Source organism: Canis aureus, chromosome 14 (assembly GCF_053574225.1).
Source record: "Canis aureus isolate CA01 chromosome 14, VMU_Caureus_v.1.0, whole genome shotgun sequence".
NCBI classification, from domain to species: Eukaryota; Metazoa; Chordata; class Mammalia; order Carnivora; family Canidae; genus Canis; species Canis aureus.
This window is the reverse complement of record NC_135624.1, coordinates 36,552,691-36,572,872: the sequence shown is the minus strand read 5'-3', so window position 1 is coordinate 36,572,872 and position 20,182 is coordinate 36,552,691. Positions and strand designations below refer to the sequence as shown.

The 20,182-nt window shown below is 50.5% G+C and overlaps 1 protein-coding gene across 2 annotated transcripts in view; it reads left to right on the top strand.

The window, feature by feature from the left end:
- Positions 1-20,182, top strand: part of FAM135B (family with sequence similarity 135 member B) — a 283,976-nt gene that overhangs the window by 195,102 nt on the left and 68,692 nt on the right. For both annotated transcript variants that reach the window (XM_077847362.1, XM_077847361.1), the window contains exon 7: positions 1,302-1,428. In XM_077847362.1, coding sequence (XP_077703488.1) covers positions 1,302-1,428 — 127 coding nt within the window. The remainder of the gene's footprint in view (positions 1-1,301; positions 1,429-20,182) is intronic.

Below are 20,182 nucleotides of genomic sequence, written 5' to 3'. Positions count from 1 at the left end.
TTTAAAATTATAGGAAATACCTGTCAAATAGGGCAAGCTCTGGTTTTTCCAGAAAGGTGAGCTTTGCAGTGTCAGTTAAAACCAATCAGGAAGATGCAGGTGTGAAATTAAAATGTAACCTCAAAAGGCCTCCCGCCTTTCCTGAAACACCCCGAAGAAGAGAATCTACTTTTTAATCCTTAAATGGGAAGAGCTGGATTTCGGCGTGAGGGGTTCAGATCGACTGGGAAAGCCAGCCGAGCCCACAGTTAAGTAAAATAACCAGTGACTCCAGTTATTCATTTGCATCCTGCCCCTGAACGTGCCCTGAGCATCGCTGCTCATGGCATGTATTCTCTGTTTACCCCGAAACGTCCCTCTTACCCATTTGTAGCTAAACTGCACGCTTGCTTTACATCGCTGCTCCAGCCACACGAGAGTGATGATTATATCACACCCGGTGATATTTGTGCTGTTATCAACAGTAACTATCTAAACACGGTAATGATGGCGTTCGATTTTATTATATTTGTGGCATGATCGACAACAGCTGGAGCATTTATGGAATCATTACCGTTTGCCTGATGCTGTACTTAAAGCTGTGTTGGGCTCATCTCATGGGATCCTCAGGGCTGCCGGGGAAGGTGCTGAGACCAACCCTTCCCACGTCTCAGCCCCTCAGAGGCACCCGGAGCTTGTGGGTGCTGCCCCTGGGCTTCGAGCCCACCAGGCCGTTCTCCACAAACGGGTCCTCCTTCACTTGGTTGGCTCCAGACGCTGCTCTTCTGTGCTCACGGCTCTGAGTTCACCTTGCCCCTACTACACCTGGCTCCCTCCCTAGGCCACAGTGTCTTTGCAGAGAGGCCCATGCCTGCTGCATCCGCTGGCCTCCCTGCCACCGAACACGCACCAGCTGTGTGCCACGCACCTAGCACATCTTTGAATAAATGAATTAAGCAGAAATACAACAGGAGCTTAGGGAAGGGGGGAGGCTTGAAGGAGCTCACTCCAGATTGTACCCCAAAGGGAGTAGAAGCAAGACCCAGACGGTACCGGATGGAGCCCCCCGTCCTTCTGGCCTGGAGCCCGTCCCCTTGGAGCCCTGCCTCAGTGTCTCTCGGCAGGCACGTGGTCAGCCTCTAGGATGTGTGCCATTTCCTGCCAGGATCTCATGCCAGGTGCACCACCTAGGCCCGAGCAAACTATGCCTCCTAAATGCCTTAGCTCCCAGTGCCCCACTGACAGCCCCGAGGGGCTGAGCTCCTGGCACCATCCCTCTCTTGACACTGTTTTTCTCCCTCTCCAATCCTCGTGCCTTGCAGTTTTACCCGTCCAGGAAGAGGCTCCTGGCTTGGTAAAGGCGGGCCAGACACAGGACCAGAACAGTCCAGCCTCTCTCTGGAAAACCTGGTCTTCGGAGCCGGATACTGCAAGCCGACATCCTCAGAGGTAAGGTCCACACAGGGACGTGGCCCTGAGGCCACACTCGGCTTTCCAGGGCGTGGGGTGTGTGTCCCTTCCTCTCATCTGCCCATCCATCCCTGCCCTCTTGTGAAACCTATCCTGATGCCGGCCTTGGGGCAGACACTGGCCCTAGGGTCCTCACATGCGTCTCTTCTGTGTGGTCCCCTGTGAGGGGCCTCCCTTGGATGGCATCATAACCTTAAAAGCCTATTGGCCTTGAGCTGTTTTCAAAACCTGGCCCCGTCTCTCACTTGCTCACTTTTCTGGGTCTTAACTCTCCTCCCTGCCCCGCCCCAAAGGGTGAGGTCATGAAAACTTAATAATCTTCTGGGGTCATGTGTATACCCATGGCTGTAATGGATGTAAAGTTCCTAGCCCAATGCTGGTACTCAGTAGGTACTCAATAAATATACATACCCTGACCTTTCCTTCGTTCTTTCTTCCCCATCAGCACCCATCCCTACCCTTCTGTAAGGTGCACGGCTTTGGCCACACTCAGCATCACTCTGCCCCTGTCTCTCCTGAGCCAACACAGGAGCATTTTTATTAGGGACCTGCTCAAAAATACCCAGCCCGCATTAGCCTGGCTTCTCCAGAGAAACAGAAACAGCAAGAAATAGATGGAGGAACAGATTAGAGTATTTCCAACGAGCATTGACATATTTGTGTCTACACTATACATATACATGAAGATCTGTTGGACAGAATTGGCTCATGTGGTGAAGGAGGGTGACAGGTCCCAAGACCTGACCCCCTGCCAGCTGGGACCCAGGAGAGCCCAGCTGGTGGTATTCCAGCCTGAGCCTGGATGTGCAGGCAGGAGAACACTGGTGCCCCAGCTGGAAGGGAGGCAGAGAGAGGACATTCTCTGGCTCAGCCCTTTGGTTCTACAGTCTTGGCTGGTTGGGTGATGCTCACCCATGTCAGGCGGGCGATCTGATTCAAATGTCAGCCTCATCCAGACAGTCACACCCAGGATCAGGTTTAACCAAGTGTCTGGACACCCTGTGGCCCATTGGGTTGACACTTTGAACTACCATCCCACAGCCCATAGTATAAGTGTGGAAGGCTGTCTGCACTCAGCCTGCCCCCCTCCGCCCCCAAAGAGGCACCCCACTGTGCTGTGCAGCCCCACTCCTGGCTCACAGGGTCCAGCATATCCAGTCCCCTGCTCTGCTGGCTCTCCTATGACATCACCTCTCCTAGCCTGAGCCCCAGCCAGGGAGGCCAGGCTGCAAAAGCTGCCCTAAGTCACATGTCCATCTGGGCCAGGCTTCTATGTCACGTGTCCTCATGTGGGGAGCTGAGGAGAGAGCTGCTGTGAGCCTCCTGCGGGACAGGGACTGGTCCCAGGACAGGGCTCTGTGCTTTGAAAGGAGGAGACTTTAAAGCCAAATAGCACTTCGTTGAAGGTGGACTCTAGCGACGTGTGGATGTAGGATCTCAGGCAGCCACTGAGCCTCTAGAACCCATGTCCTCGGTGATGACACTGGACCCAGCAGGGAGTGGAGGCCAGGGGACCAGCCAGCCAGGCAGGGGAGGTGGGTGTGTCTGTATTACCTCATGCACACAGATGGCTTTAGGCTCCGGCATAGGACTGGGAAGGAGTGGAAGGCCAGGACTTCCTGTGCCCTCTGCATCCCCAGGGCCACCCACTGACCCCTCCTCCTTAGCAGATGCTGTGTGCTTCCCTGGATCGGCCCCGACCCCCTGCTGCAGGCCTGGCTCCAGACTGCCTGTGGGTGGGCTGAAACCTTTGTTGTGACCACATCACAGCCCTGCTGCACCCTCAGCTGGGTCCTGCTTCCCTCTCCCGTACATGTGCTGGCACAGAGCCTCCCCAGAGATGGACCTGAAAATCTCCAGCTCAGACCATTTTCCAGGTAATTGGCATAGGACATTAGGGAACATCGGAGGCCGTAGGTCAATTCAAAGCATTTTGACGCATATTCCAAGACAGGCCTTTTGCTGGATCCATAGGAGCCTGTGAGGACGATTATGATAATAGTGTCTCGCAGAAGGAAGTCTAACGCACATCCTCTGAGAAGCAGTCTCTGATTTCCTTGGAAAAGGTTCTCTCTCCAAAATACTTCCTCCAGGCTTGACTCTAGGCAGCTCAGACTCTCCTCCCCTGGTGTCTGAACGTCTGGGGACAGAGACCAAGCTCACTCAGCATCACAAGCCCAGGCCCGGCACCAGGCAGGGCTTTCCTTGGAGGCCTTTCAGAGCCCTAGACCTGGGGTGGACTGGGGCAGGGAACATGGACCCTGGCATCCGAGAGGCTGAGCATGACCCAGCCAGATCCCTGCCCTTGAGAGAGTGTGATGTGGGAGAGAAAAGATTATGGTCTCAGGCGCCTGCTGTGCTCCTCAGCGCCATGTGACTTGGGGGAGTTGACTCACCCCTGGAAACTCAAGTTCTCAACTGGAGAATGGGATAATACCTGCTTTTAGAGAGAATCTCAGGAGTTAATATGTATCAAGACAGTACAAAAATAGACCCATAGCAGGCACATGATACAGTATAGTTTTTCCCCCTTCTATTTCTTTTCTTGGCTATTTTTGGGGATGTGTGTCAAAGAAGACATCCCTGTCTTTTACAAGAGTCAGATAAAATAGCTTATTTGTGGGTGCTCAGCAGTGAACTTGCTCATGGAGCTTAGCTCAATGGGTTATTTTCAGGACCTGATTCTTTTCCTGTGTATTTTCCATTTGGGTCCCATCCAATTATGCAGGCTCAGTGCTGCGCACCCACCCCGTGCCTTCCCACCAGGCAAGGGCTGCCAAGCAGAGAATAAAATCCACTCCCCCTTCCTCCCCTAGGAGCTGCGCATCCAAATCCCCAAGAAGCCCAGTGCATTAGCAAATAACATGGGAATCCACGCAGACTGCAGCATCAGCTGGAAGGATTAGAGGCCAGGTGTTCCCTTCAAAATAAGCCTTTCCGTGCAAAGATGTTTGCAGAAACTAGAGTTCCATAGCAAAACGAGCTGACCATGTGAAAAAACACGGGAGGCGAGGGTCCCTTCTCCAGTAGCCAAGCTCCTCCCTCCACGTATGCAGCCTCACTGGAGGTGGAGCCTCTGATGTAGACTTGGAGCTCGCATCCCCTCCCCATCACAAGCCAGCAGCTTTGCCCTGTTGAAATTATTTTCCTTCTCTGATTTGCAGCTTATCTGTCAAAAAGGGACACTAATGCCTGCCTTGCAGGGTTGCTGAGAAGATTAGTGACATAAGCATATAAAAGCCTGGAGCCTAGAGCCTGGCACAGAGTGATCAATAAGACCCTCTGTTGGATTATTTTTTCTTTTGGTTTATCCACATAATTAAATTGAATGTCACTCCAAGAGCCCCCATGGAGTCTTATGGGTAGGACATCGAACAGAGGGTCTTAGGTGTGCTTTCGTTCTTGGCTTCGGCACCAACCTGCTGTGTGACCTTGAGTCAGACACTTGCCCTCTCTGGCTCTCTGTTTCCCAATGTGTAGAACGAGGATTGGATGAGATTGTGCTGGGCCCCATCTCCCCACCCAGCATTCCTTGTCCCTATCTGGTGCAATTGGGGGCATTTGACACATGCTTGATTTATTAGTCCAGATTCTCTAGAGAAACAGAACCAGGAGGATGTTTCACACAGATTTATTTTAAGGGGTTGTTTCGTGTGATTACGGAGGCCAGCAAGTCCGAAATCATCAGGTTAGTCCAGAGACTAACTCCAGCTGGAGACCAAAGTACGAGCTGCAGTTTGAGCACAGAGGCAGTCTATTGACCCAATGACCAAATTATTTCTTCTTGTTGGGTATGGGAGAGGGGGATCAGTCCTTCTATTAAGATCTTCGCCTGATTAGATGAGGCCCACCCATGTTATGGAGGATAATCTGCTTTCTTCAGAGTCTGATGACTTAAATGCTAATCTCTAAAACATAACTTTATAGAGACATCTAGAATAATGCTTGGCCAAGGAGCTGGGTACTGTGGCCTGGCAAAATTGACACATAGTAGTTGCTATCACACTTAATAATGTTAGGGCTCTGGCGGACGCTCGTTGAAGATCAAGAATCCAAATCCAAACCCAACAAATCCCTTTTTCCCTCCAGGTATGCCACACCCTCCCAGTGTGTCACCGAAATTGCTGGGTCACTCCACTGCCCGAGGGCAGGATAGCAGCCTGGTGGAGAGGCACACAGGCTTGAGGACTCTCCTTGTCCTCAGAGCTCGGCCTCCCCTGGCAGGGACATCAGTGTGCTTGTGCTCATGCATCGGTCACATAGTAGGCCCCAACTGTGTGCTAGCACCTGTGTGCTGCAGGGCTACAATGAAAGCACCTCTGTCTCCCTTGCAGTGGGTCCTGGGGTCTAGCGCATGAGACAAAGCAGGAGCTGAAGTTTTAAAATTGTGCAGTGGTGTGTAAAGTGATGTCAATCATTTCACATCAAATGTCTGGACACTTGCTCTCTTAAGTCGTGGGTGCACATGCACTCCTCGACCACCAAGGTGCATTTCCTTTTATAGAAAAAGGACCTGGGATAGAGGTTAAGTTCGAGCTCACAGCCTTGCAGCCTCTTGCGATCTTGACACCCATTCTTCAGCCCTGAAGGGTCTCGTGGGGGACCAGGGAAGGGGCACTGACTCCTGCGCTGCGGGGCCGGCTGTGGTTCTGCTCTGTCTGTGTGCATGCCTGGGGCAGGGCACATGCACGAGTGTCAGAAACCCATGGAATCCCAGAACTTCCAAATGCAGGAGAACAAAAGCCCTTGCAAGTAGACTGTCAGGCCTTTCACTTTCCAACAGACGTGGTCTAGCTGGCACCTTGAGTGTCCCTGGTCCTAGGCTCACTGTGGAAATCCCAGAAGTCGTGCTAGGGGCGGGCTGCGCTCTGCAGAGCAGATGAATTGTCTGAGAGGCATGTGGTGGCTGCCAGTGGGAAACCCCTCCATCCTTAGCGTGACTTCAAAGGTGCTTTCCAGACCCAGGAGCATGGCACTGAGAGAAAATTCTAGATCGTAGCTCTGGAGTCACTTCCCTTTTAAGTCGGATTGCCGAGAATTGCAAAACGGCATCTTCCTGGGAGGGAATAACATGCCCACAGAGGTGAAGCACTGAGCTTCACGAAGCCTCCTGTGCTTAGCAGCCCCTCACTCAAGGCAGGCATGTGTCTGGTGGGGTTTGGGGTGTGGAAACTGAGGCACAGGGCTGACTTCCAGACAGACGTCTATCACCTCCTAGGCTCGCCCTTCTTTTTACCTCTTTGCCTCGCTTTTTATTGGGTTCCTTGTACTTCACCCTTGCTTTAAACTTACCCTTGCTTGTTACTGTAAACATCCTCATATTCCTTTCATGGGGATCCAGAGTCCCAGAGCGAAGGACAGACATTCATTATTGCCATTAACACGTCACTGTATTACCTCTGGATTGTGACGTCTCTATGAGCAGAGATCCTGCCATTAGTCCATTTGCTCATCAGATATCCCGCAAGCACCTATTAGGTCTCGAGCACGAGACAAGGAGTTGGTGACAAGGTGCTAATGGGGAAATGCAGCCTCAGCCCCCACCTGGTGGGGCATCTTCATTTCTGTCACCCTTGGCACCCACTTGAGTTGCTTGCATGCTGTAGGTGCTCCCTCAGCATTGGAGGTATAGATGAGGTGAGATGGTATAGCATTAGGTTCTTTTTATTTTTTTTCATTTTCATTTTATTTTTTTTAAGATTTTATTTATTTATTAATGAGAAACACACAGAGAGAGAGAGAGAGAGAGAGAGGCAGAGACACAGGCAGAGGGAGAAGCAGGCTCCCTGCAAGGAGCCTGACATGGGACCCGATCCCGGGATTCCAGGATTATGCCCTGGGCCGAAGGCAGGCGCTAAACCACTGAGCCACCCAAGAATGCCCCCATTAGGTTCTTTTTTTTTTTTAAAGATATTTATTATTTATTCATGAGAGACACAGAGAGAGAGAGGCAGAAACACAGGCAGAGGGAGAAGCAGGCTCCGTGCAGGGAGCCCGATGTGGGACTCCATCCCAGGACTCCAGGATCATGCCCTGGGCTGAAGGCAGCGCTAAACCGCTGAGCCACCCAGGCTGCCCCATTAGGTTCTTTTTAAAAAGATTTTATTTATTCATGAGAGACACACACCGAGAGAGGCAGAGACAATAGAGGGAGAAGCAGGCTCCCTGCAGGGAGCCTGATGCAGGACTCGATCCCAGGACCCTGGGGTCATGACCTGAGCCAAAGGCAGACCCTACCACTGAGCCACCCAGATGTCCTTATCATCAGGTTCTTGATGATGTCTGAGGAGTGACCACGGCCAACGTAGCCCTCAGACACAGTAGACAGGACACGGGCATCACAATACTTGAAGGACCAATGAAATGTTTTAATTTCTTGGAAAATCAAGACAAAGTATGTGTGGATGGACAGATAGATGGTATGTAATTATATCAATGCAGTCATGAAAGTAGAATTTTAAGTTTATATTTCTTTTATATTTTCTAACAGGTGAAAAGTGCCTGGGGCCCATCAGAGGCATAATTTGGCTCTGGGAACAATTACGATTAGCCCTCATTTTTACTTCATGATTAAATAAGGTCTTAAATAAGACCTAAATAAGCAGTGCCCCGTATACCTAGACAATTTTCCTGTGGTGGGCAGGTGCATGCTTAGAACTCAGCTGCCTCCTTGGCCCCAGCGTGATGCCTGCATGGGGAGTGTGTGGCACGAACACTGGTGTGGTGGTGAGATGCTTGAGCGCAGAGGAACAACCGTTTGAAATTTGTGAGCAACACGCTGTCAGGTTAACTACCTGGGGAAGAATCAGAAGTCATCAGGGAATCCCAATAGTTATTTAAAGAAAAACATGTTTTATCGCTTAAAAAAATGGGTTTAATGATGTCTGCTATTTCAGCAATTAAGATGTCAAGCATGGTCGTACTTACCTTCTCCATGAGAATGAGATCCTCTAACGCTTTCTCATGTACGTGGTGATCTGATTTACTATTTTTTAAAAGATTTCTTATTTTTTTATTTTATTTTATATATTTTTAAAGATTTTATTTATTTATTCATGAGAGAGAGAGAGAGAGAGAGAGAGAGAGAGAGAGAGATTGAGAGGCAGAGACATAGGCAGAGGGAGAAGCAGGCTCCATGCAGGGAGCCTGATGTGGGACTCGATCCCTGGTCTCCAGGATCACGCCCTGGGCCAAAGGCAGGCGCTAAACCTCTGAGCCACCCAGGGATCCCCTAAAGATTTTTTTTTAATTTATTTATTCATGATACACAGAGAGAGAGAGAGAGAGAGAGAGAGAGAGAGGCAGAGACACAGGCAGAGGGAGAAGCAGGCTCCATGCCGGGAGCCCGACGTGGGACTTGATCCCGGGACTCCAGGATCGTGCCCTGGGCCAAAGACAGGCGCTAAACCGCCGAGCCACCCAGGGATCCCCTGATCTGATTTACTAAAACCTTGCAAAACAAATAGCAAGTTGCTACCTGGCACAGAGCTATGACAGGCTTTGACTCCCTGGCACGTTGCATTCGTGTGTGTATGAAATTCCATGGGTCATTTCCGCAAAAGAATATAAATCCGTGAAAATGGGCTTTTCATGCAAAAGTCTGCAGTATCGCTTATTTATGCCCCATCCTTTTCATTAACGAAAACCGCCTTTATCATCACCTGACTTCGGAGGCCTTCTTCCTCTCCGGAGTTTCTGGGCGCAATGGGATGTCAGGGGGCAAGGATGGGCCAGAGGTATCCCTTCCCAGCCTGTCCTGTGTCCAGTGCAGTTGACACCCCGTGGACACAGGCTGAGTGGTCACCAGGTGAGGGGGGCAGCAGGGCACTCAGGCAAGAACACTGGCTCGAGTACGGAAACCGGCAAGGCAAGGTCAGGTTCTTCTGTCGATGGCCTGTGAGAGCTCAGCAAGTCATTTGGCCACTCTGAGCCTCTGTTTTGTCTTCTTTTCCTATAGGGGGAGCATGAAACATGTTCACCCTGTAAGGTTTGCCTGGACTCAGGAGGGGAAAGCTCCTTAGTCCTTTAGGGATCCCTCTCTCTCCACTCCCTCCTCCCTGACCCAGGGGTATTGGGATGACATCACCACCCATCCCACTGGCCTTCTGATGTAACTACATCAGCTTGTCAGCTGCATGTTGAACCCTTACACATGTTAGGCTGTGTGCTGACCGTTTTTGCTGTGCTTCCTCACGGCTCCTGGAATAGATTCACATCATTACAGGTGAGGAATCTAAAACTCTAGTAACTTCGGAGAGTCTCCAGGCATTGGGCAGCTGGTCCCTGGGGGGCCTAGATAGGTGCCGAGGTCCCCTGTCGTCCGGCAATCACCTTGGGTCCCCTTTGAATTGCTTTTACCTTCTCTATCCTGGGACCCTCCCAGTAAGTGGGACCCTCCCAGTAAGTGGGTGGCCATGGGCTGCATATTTACTGCTGAGCGGGCGGGTGGCAACAGGTGTCTCGGTGTCTCTACTGATGTCTGCTCCTTTTGGCGGTTGAGGAACCGAAGCCTAAGCCACACTTTCTGCTCTCATCGAGACAGTGGTTGTATTTAACACTCAGGTGGAAGAGGAAGTGGAACCACCATCAACAAGTCAGCCCCGAACCTACCCTTATGGAGTTGGCAATTTAGGCAGAAAAGAGAAAGAGATTGAAATAGTAAGTTGATGGGAGATAAACATTAAGAAAGAATTCGTCTTGAGTGTTGTAGTTTGCTGGGACACTTGAGACAGGGGCTCACCACCCGGGCTGATTGATGGAGAGCTTCCTGGAGGGAGGGACTTGGAAGAACAGGATGTAGGACTCTGCCTCTATTTCCATCTCTTGCCATGGACTAGTGGTTTCCTATGTCCTTTGTCTTCCAAAGCCACACAGGAGTAGGGGCCTTCCAAGTCCTCTGGCTCAGTTAGGTTTTTTTGTTTTGTTTTGTTTTTTAAGAGAAGGAGGGAGAGAGGTGAGGGGCAGAGAGAGAGGAAGAGAGAGAATCTTAAGCAGTCTCCATGTCCAGCACAGAGCCTGATGCAGGGCTCGATCTTACGACTCTGAGATCATGACCTGATCCAAAATCAACAATCAGATGCTCAACTGACTGAGCCACCCAGGCACCCCTGGCCCATCATTTTTAAAAGAAAGAATATCCTTTCCTTGAAACTTTATTTCTTGCTTTACTTAACATGTTTTCCCAGAGCACCTAACTCGATTGCCCCAGTGATGGAGTGAACAAGCCCAGCCTAGGGAGAGACGCGCAGACCCCAAACAGGAACTGACACGGCAGGAAATCAGCCATTTGCCGGTGGTGCTGGCACCTGCTCGTGAAGAACCAAACAGGACCAGGTTCCCGGGGCTGGGACACGGTCCAGAAACACTTCCCAGAGTGAAGAAGCGCTGATGTGAATCAGAAGGGGGTGAATTGTTGGTTGTGGAGGGGAGCGGAGGGGTGAGGAAGGGCAGTGTGAAGGTGAGGGCAGTGAGGGAAAGGGTGTGTCCCTTCTGGGGCCGCCAGGGAGGTGAGTGCGGCCAGACCCGGGGCTGGAAGGGTCACCGGAGGCCCGATCCTCGGGAGCCCCGTAAGCCTGGTTAGCCACGGCAATACTGCATGAGGGATCCGTGCGATAGGACGTGTTCTCCTGCAGCTCCGTACAGGATTGGTCAGAGGAGGTAGGGCCGGGGCAGAGAGGGAAGCTTGTGTGCTGTTGCGGTGACCCAGTAGGGAGTGGGCAAGGTGCAGGGGAGGTGAGCAGGGTGGAGAGATGAAGGGATGTCCTGCCTGTAACTCAAGTAGAACGCAGGGAACCTGAAGGATAAGCACAGGTGGTGGTCATCTGTCATGGGTCCGAAGGGCTGGCTGTGAGCTAGCTACCTAACAAGGAGAATTGGCAAATTTTATTCACGCTAAAGTGCGAATGGCTGAGAGCATCCATTTTGGGTGACCCTGATTTAGGCATTTATGGTTTTTTATTATTTATTTTTTAAAAGATTTTATTTATTCATAAGAGACACACAGAGAGAGGCAGAGACACAGGCAGAGGGAGAAGCAGGCTCCATGCAGGGAGCCCAGTGTGGGACTCGATCCCTGGACTCTGGGATCACACCCTGGGCCAAAGACAGATGCTCAACTGCTGAGCCACCCGGGTGTTCCATCATTTACGTTTTTTTAAATGAGCATTTAACTCAAAGAAGGGGACATCTGCTATTCGTTCTGCCCTAGATATCGTCCTCTGACCCTCTTTCATCATGCTTTCCCCTGCAAGAACTCCTATTTATCCTTCAAAGCCCAACCCAGTGATCGCCACCACTATGACGCCTTCTTTGACCACCCAGGTATCCTAACCCGCTATTTTCTCTTTCTTACATTTATACTTTGGACATGCCTCTGCTGTCTTGTCGGAATGTCTTGTCTGAATAATTGCTTAATGCATCACTCGGCTCCACTTAAAAGCATTCCGTGAGGGCATAGCCATTCATAATGCTCACAATTAAATCCCTCCAAGGACATGTCACCCTTCTATCCCTGGATGAATCACCAAGCAGTCGCCTTGAGGAAGCCGACAGGTGACAGGCTGGCTCAGTCATCAGAATTTTAAGCAGGAACGAGGACCCTCACAGTGGGCTGACAGTCTCTAGAGCTCTTTGCCACTTTCCTGCCTGTGCCCACCTTATGCATGTCATGACGTGTCACATGGAAGCCTCAACTAGGAGCATTAGGGACTCTGGGAGGTCAGGGCTTTGTGTGCTGCTGCTCAGGCACCAGAGCTGAGCTCTTGGGCCGATCCTGTTCCATATTGTCCAGCACACCAGCAGCCTGCTGGGCGCCCATATGACAATTGCCTCCATTACCCACTTGCTCAAGAGCCAGCAATGGGGTACCATTGCCATGAGGAGGATGTCCCGGGAGAAAAGGCATAAAGTCGAGGGCCAGACACTTGTGTTGAGGCTGGATATGCGTTTGTATGCGTATTTGATCCTTCATTTTATAAACATCGTATTGCATATCTAACCTGCAGCACTAGCCCCTGGGAGTTCAGCTAGGAGCAAGATACACGTGCAAGCAGACACACTGATCTTTACTTAATAATATCGTCACGAATGCAAAGGCACTGCTGTTCTGGGGAACCCAGCCTGGTCTGCATACAGAGGAGCTTCCTTGAGCAAGGGGAATTTAGGCTGTGATGTGAAGAGTGAGACATAGCCAGAGGTGAGGGCAGGGGGTGGTGACTAGGGCTGCCCTGTACAGCTGTGCAAGTTGTATACTACACAAAGACACCTGGAGGAGCAGGTGAGTTGGGATTGACATCCCGCCCACCCTCCACCTGCCAAGCTGTGCGTCACTATAGCCATTTCCACCTAGACAAGGGCCCTTCCCTCTCCCCATTCATCCACCCAAGAGGGAAACTCTGGTTAGCATAAGGGCACCCTCTGGACTCACCGTGGCCCTGGAAGAGGAAGAATGTTTGAGCTCAGGGTCCGGTGGCCCAGGCCTGGCATGGGAGAAAGCGATGTGATGAGACGCCCGCAGCCCTGGGCCTGGGACCAAGTGACTGAGGTGGGGAGGGAGGCGAGCAAGGCTCCTGAGGTGGTGGTGGGGAGCTGTCACCTGCAGGAACCTGCAGACTGTGTGCTGAGGAAGCCGGCTGAGCTCCCAGGGTGACAGTGATGCACAAGCACGGCGCGGGGGTGAAGCACCCAGACAGTGCCTGGCAGGATGTTCGGGTTGCATTGCACACACTGCAGTGGGGGTAGCCACTGTCGGGCACTGCAGCAAGCTCCCCTGCAGCACTCGCTCCCCCGCAGGGTCAGCTGGGTTTCAGCCAGCACCCCGCACGCAGCCGTGCTAGCAAGGTGGTGGTTAGGAGACGGAGCAGAGTTCGAGTCCTAAAGGCCCGAGTCCTAAAGGGCAGGGGGTTAGATCACACTCTTGTCGAGATGTGTCCCATGTTGTGGGAATTTGAACACCAGGTCTGGACATGAAACCTTTCACCCTGGATGTGTGTCTGAAATCTCTGAACCACGTCTTGCTGAATGCCAAGAGCCCGTAACTGACTTTACCCAGAATGCTGGCAATGCATTTGGTTCTCCCCCGCCATCCAGCTGGGCAGACATCAGCCGGTGGATGTAGAGAAGGCCTTTCCTATGCGATGTGGTCTCAGTGGAATGGACACTGACACGGGAGCCAGGATTTCAAGCCTCCAGAGCTGGTTTCCCCCAGAGAGTGTGCTGTGCCCATGGCAGACGGGCCAACTCGGGAGATGCAGAACCTTGCTGTGCAGATGGGACAGGTGTGGAGACATCGAGGAGGGGACTCCACGCTCCTCTCCTTCTTCCCAGCCACACCTGCAGCTCTGTGAGGCCGTGACACTAGGCTCTGGTCAGTGAAATGGGGGCAGAAATGACATGAGCCTCTCTCCTCCTTGCTCCCTGCGCATCTTACTTGATGCTCTGGGCTTCCTTTCTTCGATGGTGACCTCAGGGGTCTTGTGTTTGGGGACAGCGGTGGTACAAAACAAAAGGACCGGGGTGAGGAGACAGCATTTGGAGGAGAGCCACACAGGAGAGTCACTGAGTGGTGTGGGACTTTGGGAAAACAACAACAAAAAAACATGTTCAGTAACTGAGATTTATGGATTGCTTATCACAGCAGTTAGTGTTACTTTAATAATAATAATAATAATAATAATAATAATAATAAAAACTCGTAGTTTCTGTGGTCTCGCCTTACCAAAAACCTGAAAGCATGGCATTGACCTTAGCGAGCAGGAATCTAGAAGTGGAGATCTAGCAGTCAGAAGGTGGGCACACGGGGATCTGCGTTGCGCAGGGGCGGAGCATTTGGTCGGCTCTGCGGCCACGGAAGACAGACCCAAGGCTGCCGAGCTGTGTCTCTGGCAGGCCCTCAGCCCCGGCACTACTGACATTTGGGGATAATTTTTTGCTGGGGGGGGCATAGGGATGGGGGCTGCCCCGCGTACTTCAGGGCATGTTAGCAGCATCCCTGGTTTCTACGCTGTTAGATGCCAAAAGCACCCCCTCCTCCCCTGCAACAACCAGAAATGCCCCCTGGACACTGACACACACCCCCGGGAGGCAGAACCAGCCCTGGCTGAGAACGGCTGCCCTGGAGGAAGAAGCTGGGAGAGTGAGCATCAGCCATGCGTCTGCAGCACCCGTAGCTGTGTTTGGAGAAGTGTCGCAGAGGCAGGTGAGCTCAGGAAAAGAATCAGCCAGCTTTCACGCAGACAGCAGGGGGGACAGACAGGGAAAGTCCTTGTGGGCATTTGGGAACTGGCAACCTTGGAAAAGCCTGTTTCTCTTTCTGAACAAACACGGAGGTTGTTTTCAAAACAACCAACACCCAGGAACTTCGACAGAACCCCAAGAAAACTTCTTGGTTGAATAAAGTGATGGTGACTTGAGGCAAGAACCAGATTAATGCCTCAGCTCTCCTATGTGTTGACCTAGAAAGCTCCAAGGCAGCTCCTGTTTAGTTTCTACAGAGGCCTGGGGCCAAAAAAACAGAAATGCAGCAGATTTAAGAGCCCAGGGAGATGACTGGAAACAAATAGATTGACAGCCTGCAAAATTTCCCCCAAAAATTGTGTTGCTGAAGAAACCACAAGCTTGGACTGCAAGACTGTTTGGCTGTTCGGGGCTCATCTCAACCCTTGGGGCTCCCTCCTGGTGTGCGTCCCTCAAGGGGCCACACGCCTCCTGCCACCCCAGGCTCCCAGGGAGCAGGAGACCCAGGGACTGTGGATTGCATGGATCCAGGGAGATGGACCGAAGAGTTCCATCATATGCCTCATCTAGAACCCAGCAGATCAATGTCTGCTGTGAATCCTTTACTCTTCTCCATCCGTAATGGGAGCATCCATGTCTATTACTCCTTCCTGTGTCTACCATTCCCCATTGAGAAGGGCAGTTAATTTATATTCTTAGGTCTCTGGCTGTTGGGATAATAAGGCCATATCAGCTCCAGCATCAACAGTACCCTCCACCACCCAGAAATCCTACAGCCGGAATAGGAGGCTGTGAATGCCTGTGACCAGGGCTGCCCCCATCTTGCGTGAAGTGTAGTAGGGATAGGAAGAAGAATGGAGCAGTCTTGGTGGTCAGGATGATGGTGGTGGCCAACTGGCTGTGTCCTCACCAACCTCATTTCTCTTAATGCGCATATGTAAAGACGTTTTGCCAAGCCTCCCTTGCAGATAGTTGAGGGCCATATGAATTGTCCCTTAAAAATATTGTGCATGATGCTCCAGGCTATCTGTCCTTCTGTGGTGTCTTTGAAGAGTACATGGCAAAGGGAGTGTCACAAGATGGGACGCCCTTGGGTCCCTGAGTCTCTGCTTACAGGAAAACTGCCCACAACACTGCTGATCCACGGTGGCCTTTGTGTGGGTGATGACTCAGCTCCCACAGTGTTGTGCATGGATTTCTCAGGCTTATTTGTTACTGCAGCGCTGTCAAACCTACCCTGACTGTAACTATGGGTCTCTGGAGAAAGGCGTCCGTAGATATCAAAGACCAGAAGTCCGATGCACAAAACCTGTTTAGAGACTATAGTGTGGTCTTGAATTCCAGGGTTCATAGTGGGGTTTAACGGAGGATGGGCCAGATCACAGCAGGTCTCCAGTGCCTGGTCCAACGTCCTTGGTGGTGATTCCCTTAGGCTCATTCTAGCAGGTCCCATTCTGAGGGTGCCAAAGGAGGGATACACAGCGGGTGTAATGCAGGGCACACAGGAAATAAACTCAGTGACCCTCTTAAATGACATCCCCCCATAATGAAAGTACCTAGCTGCTAACTGGCTGTTGGGCAACAGAGTTGTCAGCATCTGTGAGTGTGATGTGCACACACATACACATGTGAGTGCTTACACAGGCACATCCAGTTATGTTAGCAGAAGAAATGAGGCAGTTTCCACCAAAGTATCTCTATTCTGTTGTTGTTTTTTTAAATATTGTATTTATTTATTCATGAGAGACACAAGAGAGAGGCAGAGACATAGGAAGAGGGAGAAGCAAGCTCCCTGCAGGGAGCCTGATGTGGGACTCAATCCCAGGACCCCAGGATCATGCCCTGAGCCAAAGGCAGATGCTCAACCCCTGAGCCACCTGGGCATCCCAGCCATGTTCTGTTTTGAACCCAATAAGCAGAGGAGCAGGATGGAGCAAGCCTATTTTTCCAAGGCTGCTGCTTTTCACTCCGCCATCTAAGATGTTACCTGGCCCAGCGGGGCAGGTGCTGCAGGCAGAGGGTGGGGAGAGGCCTGGAAACCAGGAGGTCATCAGAGCCCCTCCCCACCATGCAGGTAGGACTTGCAGGCCTACCTGACCTCTGCCCTCCTTCCTCCTCTTCCTGGTCTCACCCTGGACTAAAGATCGGCTTGCACTTTTTAGAGGAAGAGAGAGAAATTGAGATAGGCAGCCTCAAGGCTGGCCTGTGTGCCACCTCCCCTCCTCCCTCCCCCGGTAAGCTGGCTCAGGGGAATCGGCTGTTCAGCTCAGCCTATCAACCTACCTTGTCAAACCCAGGTCTATCCACTGCCAACATATGCCTGTCAAGCTTCACAGCTTCCCTGCTGTCAGCGTATATGTTAACATAGGTATAGACATCAGAAGTCCAACAAATTCATACCTCTTAGTAGCTCAGTAGTTCAAGCTCAGTAGCTTGAACATGGTACGAGGTCACCCACAGAGAGACCCTTTCCCTGGGGCTGCCCCTGCAGTTGGAAAGGGAGCAGCAGTTATAAACCAGGAATGCACAGCAGAGTCTCCTGGGGAGCTTTTTTAAAATATGCCAATCTGAGCCCTACTCCCAGGGACTTTTTAAAAATACTTTATTTATTCAGGAGAGACACAGAGAGGCAGAGACACAGGCAGAGGGAGAAGCAGGCTCCCCACAGGGACTCTGGGATCATGACCCGAGCCGAAGGCAGATGCTCAACCACTGAGCCACCCAGGTGCCCCAACTCCCAGGGATTTTGTTTAGGCACAGTTAGATTGGGGTTTAGACCACAGAATTTAAAACATCTCCCCAGGTAGTTCTGATGCCTCCTCCTGTTGAGGGCTCCTGGAATGGACCAACGGGTACAGGCTTTGGAGTTGGACAGAACTTGGGTTCCAACCTAAGATCTATCACTCTAGTCCTTGCACTCATCACCTCTGAGCTAGAGGTAATGCACAGAGCACTCAACATGGAGTCAGAGCTCCAGAACATTCTTGGCTGTGAATGTGTTGAACATTCTTGTGTTGTGTCTGTGAAGAAGGCAGCGGAAGCCCCATCACATATACGTCTTTATATTTCCTTAGGGATCCTTTCCACTGAAAGCCTCCCAATTTCTCCCCTCTCCCCTGACCCCAGGCTGGGCTAGGAGGCCCTTCTCTGGGTCCCAGATAACTTCTTGCTTACTCTTACCACTGCAACCTTTGCATTTTGTTGGCATTGCCAGTTTTCTAGCCAGTCCCTCACTAGACTTTGAGCTGTGAGACCACAGGTGTTGGGAGCAGTAACTGTTCCTCCAGAACAATACTTGCCCCCACATGTGGACCCTAAGTGAGTAACCATTGTCATGGGGCTATTGACACTGTCTCTATGCTTCATCCTATTTAATGCCCTTGACAACCTTCTGAGCTAAACCTAATCACCTGCATTTTGGACACAAGGAAACTGAGGCTCAGAGAAAGGAACTTCCTTGCCTTGGGTTACACAGATAGGAAGCTGCAAAGGATAGCTGTGTGTAGCACACTGTGTAACACCTGTGTGCTGTTTGCGTAACCTTAAGATCTACATGTGGAAAGACCTAGTCCACAGTGTAAAGAACCTCTTCTCTCTCTCTCTCTCTCTCTCTCTCTCTCTCTCTTTTTAAGAAAGATTTTATTTATTTTAGAGAGAGAGAAAGAGAGTGAGGGGTGGGGAGAGAGCGAAGCAGACTTGCTGAGCAGGGTCCCAATGTGGGGCTCGATTCTGAGGACCCCAGGATCATGAGCTGAGCCAAAGGCAGACGCTTAACCAACTAAGCCACTCAGGCTCCCCAGGAACCTCCTCTCTTTAGCAGCAGCCTCCCACACTAACACGCACTGTCCCTCGGTGTCCTTGCCCTCACCTGCAGCTTGTACGGAACATTTCTTTTTCCTAAATATAGCAGAAATGCTCTCTGATTTTTTTTTTTTGTGCTTGTAACTGTTCCATCTGAGAAAATACAAATTATAATGTGAGCACAACTATTCACTGAAGAGTTGAAGACTTGGCATGAGTTACCAAAAAGAATAATTTCATTTTCTGGCTCTTAGGAATCCCTGGACTTGGAGCTAAGACATCCATCTATAAATTGGACTCTGCCATTACGAGCTTTTGTCCTTGAGTCAGTCAGCAAAACTTCAGGACTTAGCCTCCCCTGGTCAGTAAAGTAACAGTAATACTTGTCCCCTTTCTTCTTTAATGTATTCGCCAACCTGGTTACTCTCTATGTTCTTGGACTGTGATCATCTTCAGTAAAACTGCAGTGAGTAAGACACATGCTGTCCTGGCCTCATGGATAAGCAGGGCACTGGCGTGCTCATATGTTGTTAAATACCTAATTATATAAATAAGTCATAAGCTATCATTGTGATAAGAGTTATAAAGAAGCAGAGTAGGCAATGCTATTCCACTCTGTGTCGTCACATTTATGTGCTTTCTTGTAACTTTCTGGTCCTGCCCCTAACTCTGTCCTACCCTCTTATAACCCGTCTCTCCTCTCATCTCTCCCCTCAAATCTCCCTCTGCTTAGATGACTTGCCCCTCTCACCCCCTTTTCCCTCTGCTTCTACCTCCTTCCCCATCTCCTCCTTCCTCTCCCCCATGTCTCCACCTCCCATCTCTACCTCACCTCCTTTTCCTTGCTGTAACTCTCTTTGCTGAGAGCCACTCTGTCATCCGTGTCATTTTTTTTTTGTATCAGTTTCCACTGTTTTACTTTTCTCCCCCTTATGTGTTACATATCCCTGACTCTGTATGTCTAGTACTTTTGATTCCATGCCAGGCATTGTGTTAATAGTTTCATTTTCATTATGTAAATGAAATAAAAATAAAATATGTATTTATAATAACAAGTACATATAAAACAAATATGTTTATATCAGTGTATATACTTAGGGAGAGAGCTTCATTATGGGATGCATTTAAGTTTTTCTTTTCTTTCTTTTTTTTTTTTTTTTTGCATTTAAGTTTTTTATAATCAGTTTGATCCTTCCAAGGCTTGCTTTTAAGCTTTGCTAGTAGGGACCAGAGAAGTCTTTCCTCTAAGGCTAATTTTATCCAGCTGCTGAGATAGTGCCCCTCTGAGCTTTGCTCATTGTCCCATGAATTGTGAGGTCTTACTGGTCTGTGGATGCACCCATCATGCCCAGTTGTGTACAAGCTCTGGGAATTGTTTCCTGTGCTCTCATCCCTAGCACGGTGTCTTGTGAACTCTGGGCCATTAGTCTTCTGAATTCTCAGCCCCATCTGCTTGACTCAGGGAGGCTTCTAGGATTTTCATAAGCTCCGCCTTCTCATGTCATGTCCTGGAAAGTTCCTGCAGGCAGTATGTTAGGACAGTAGTAGAACTCACTTCAGTTGTAGTCTGTGCAGCCTGATGGCCAATGTCTGAAACCATTACCTCATGTTTTTATGTGGATTTTTAGTTTTACAAATGAGAGTGTGACCTTGGTCTCTGTTACTCCTTGTTGCCTCAAGCAGTCGCCCCTCCTTCCAG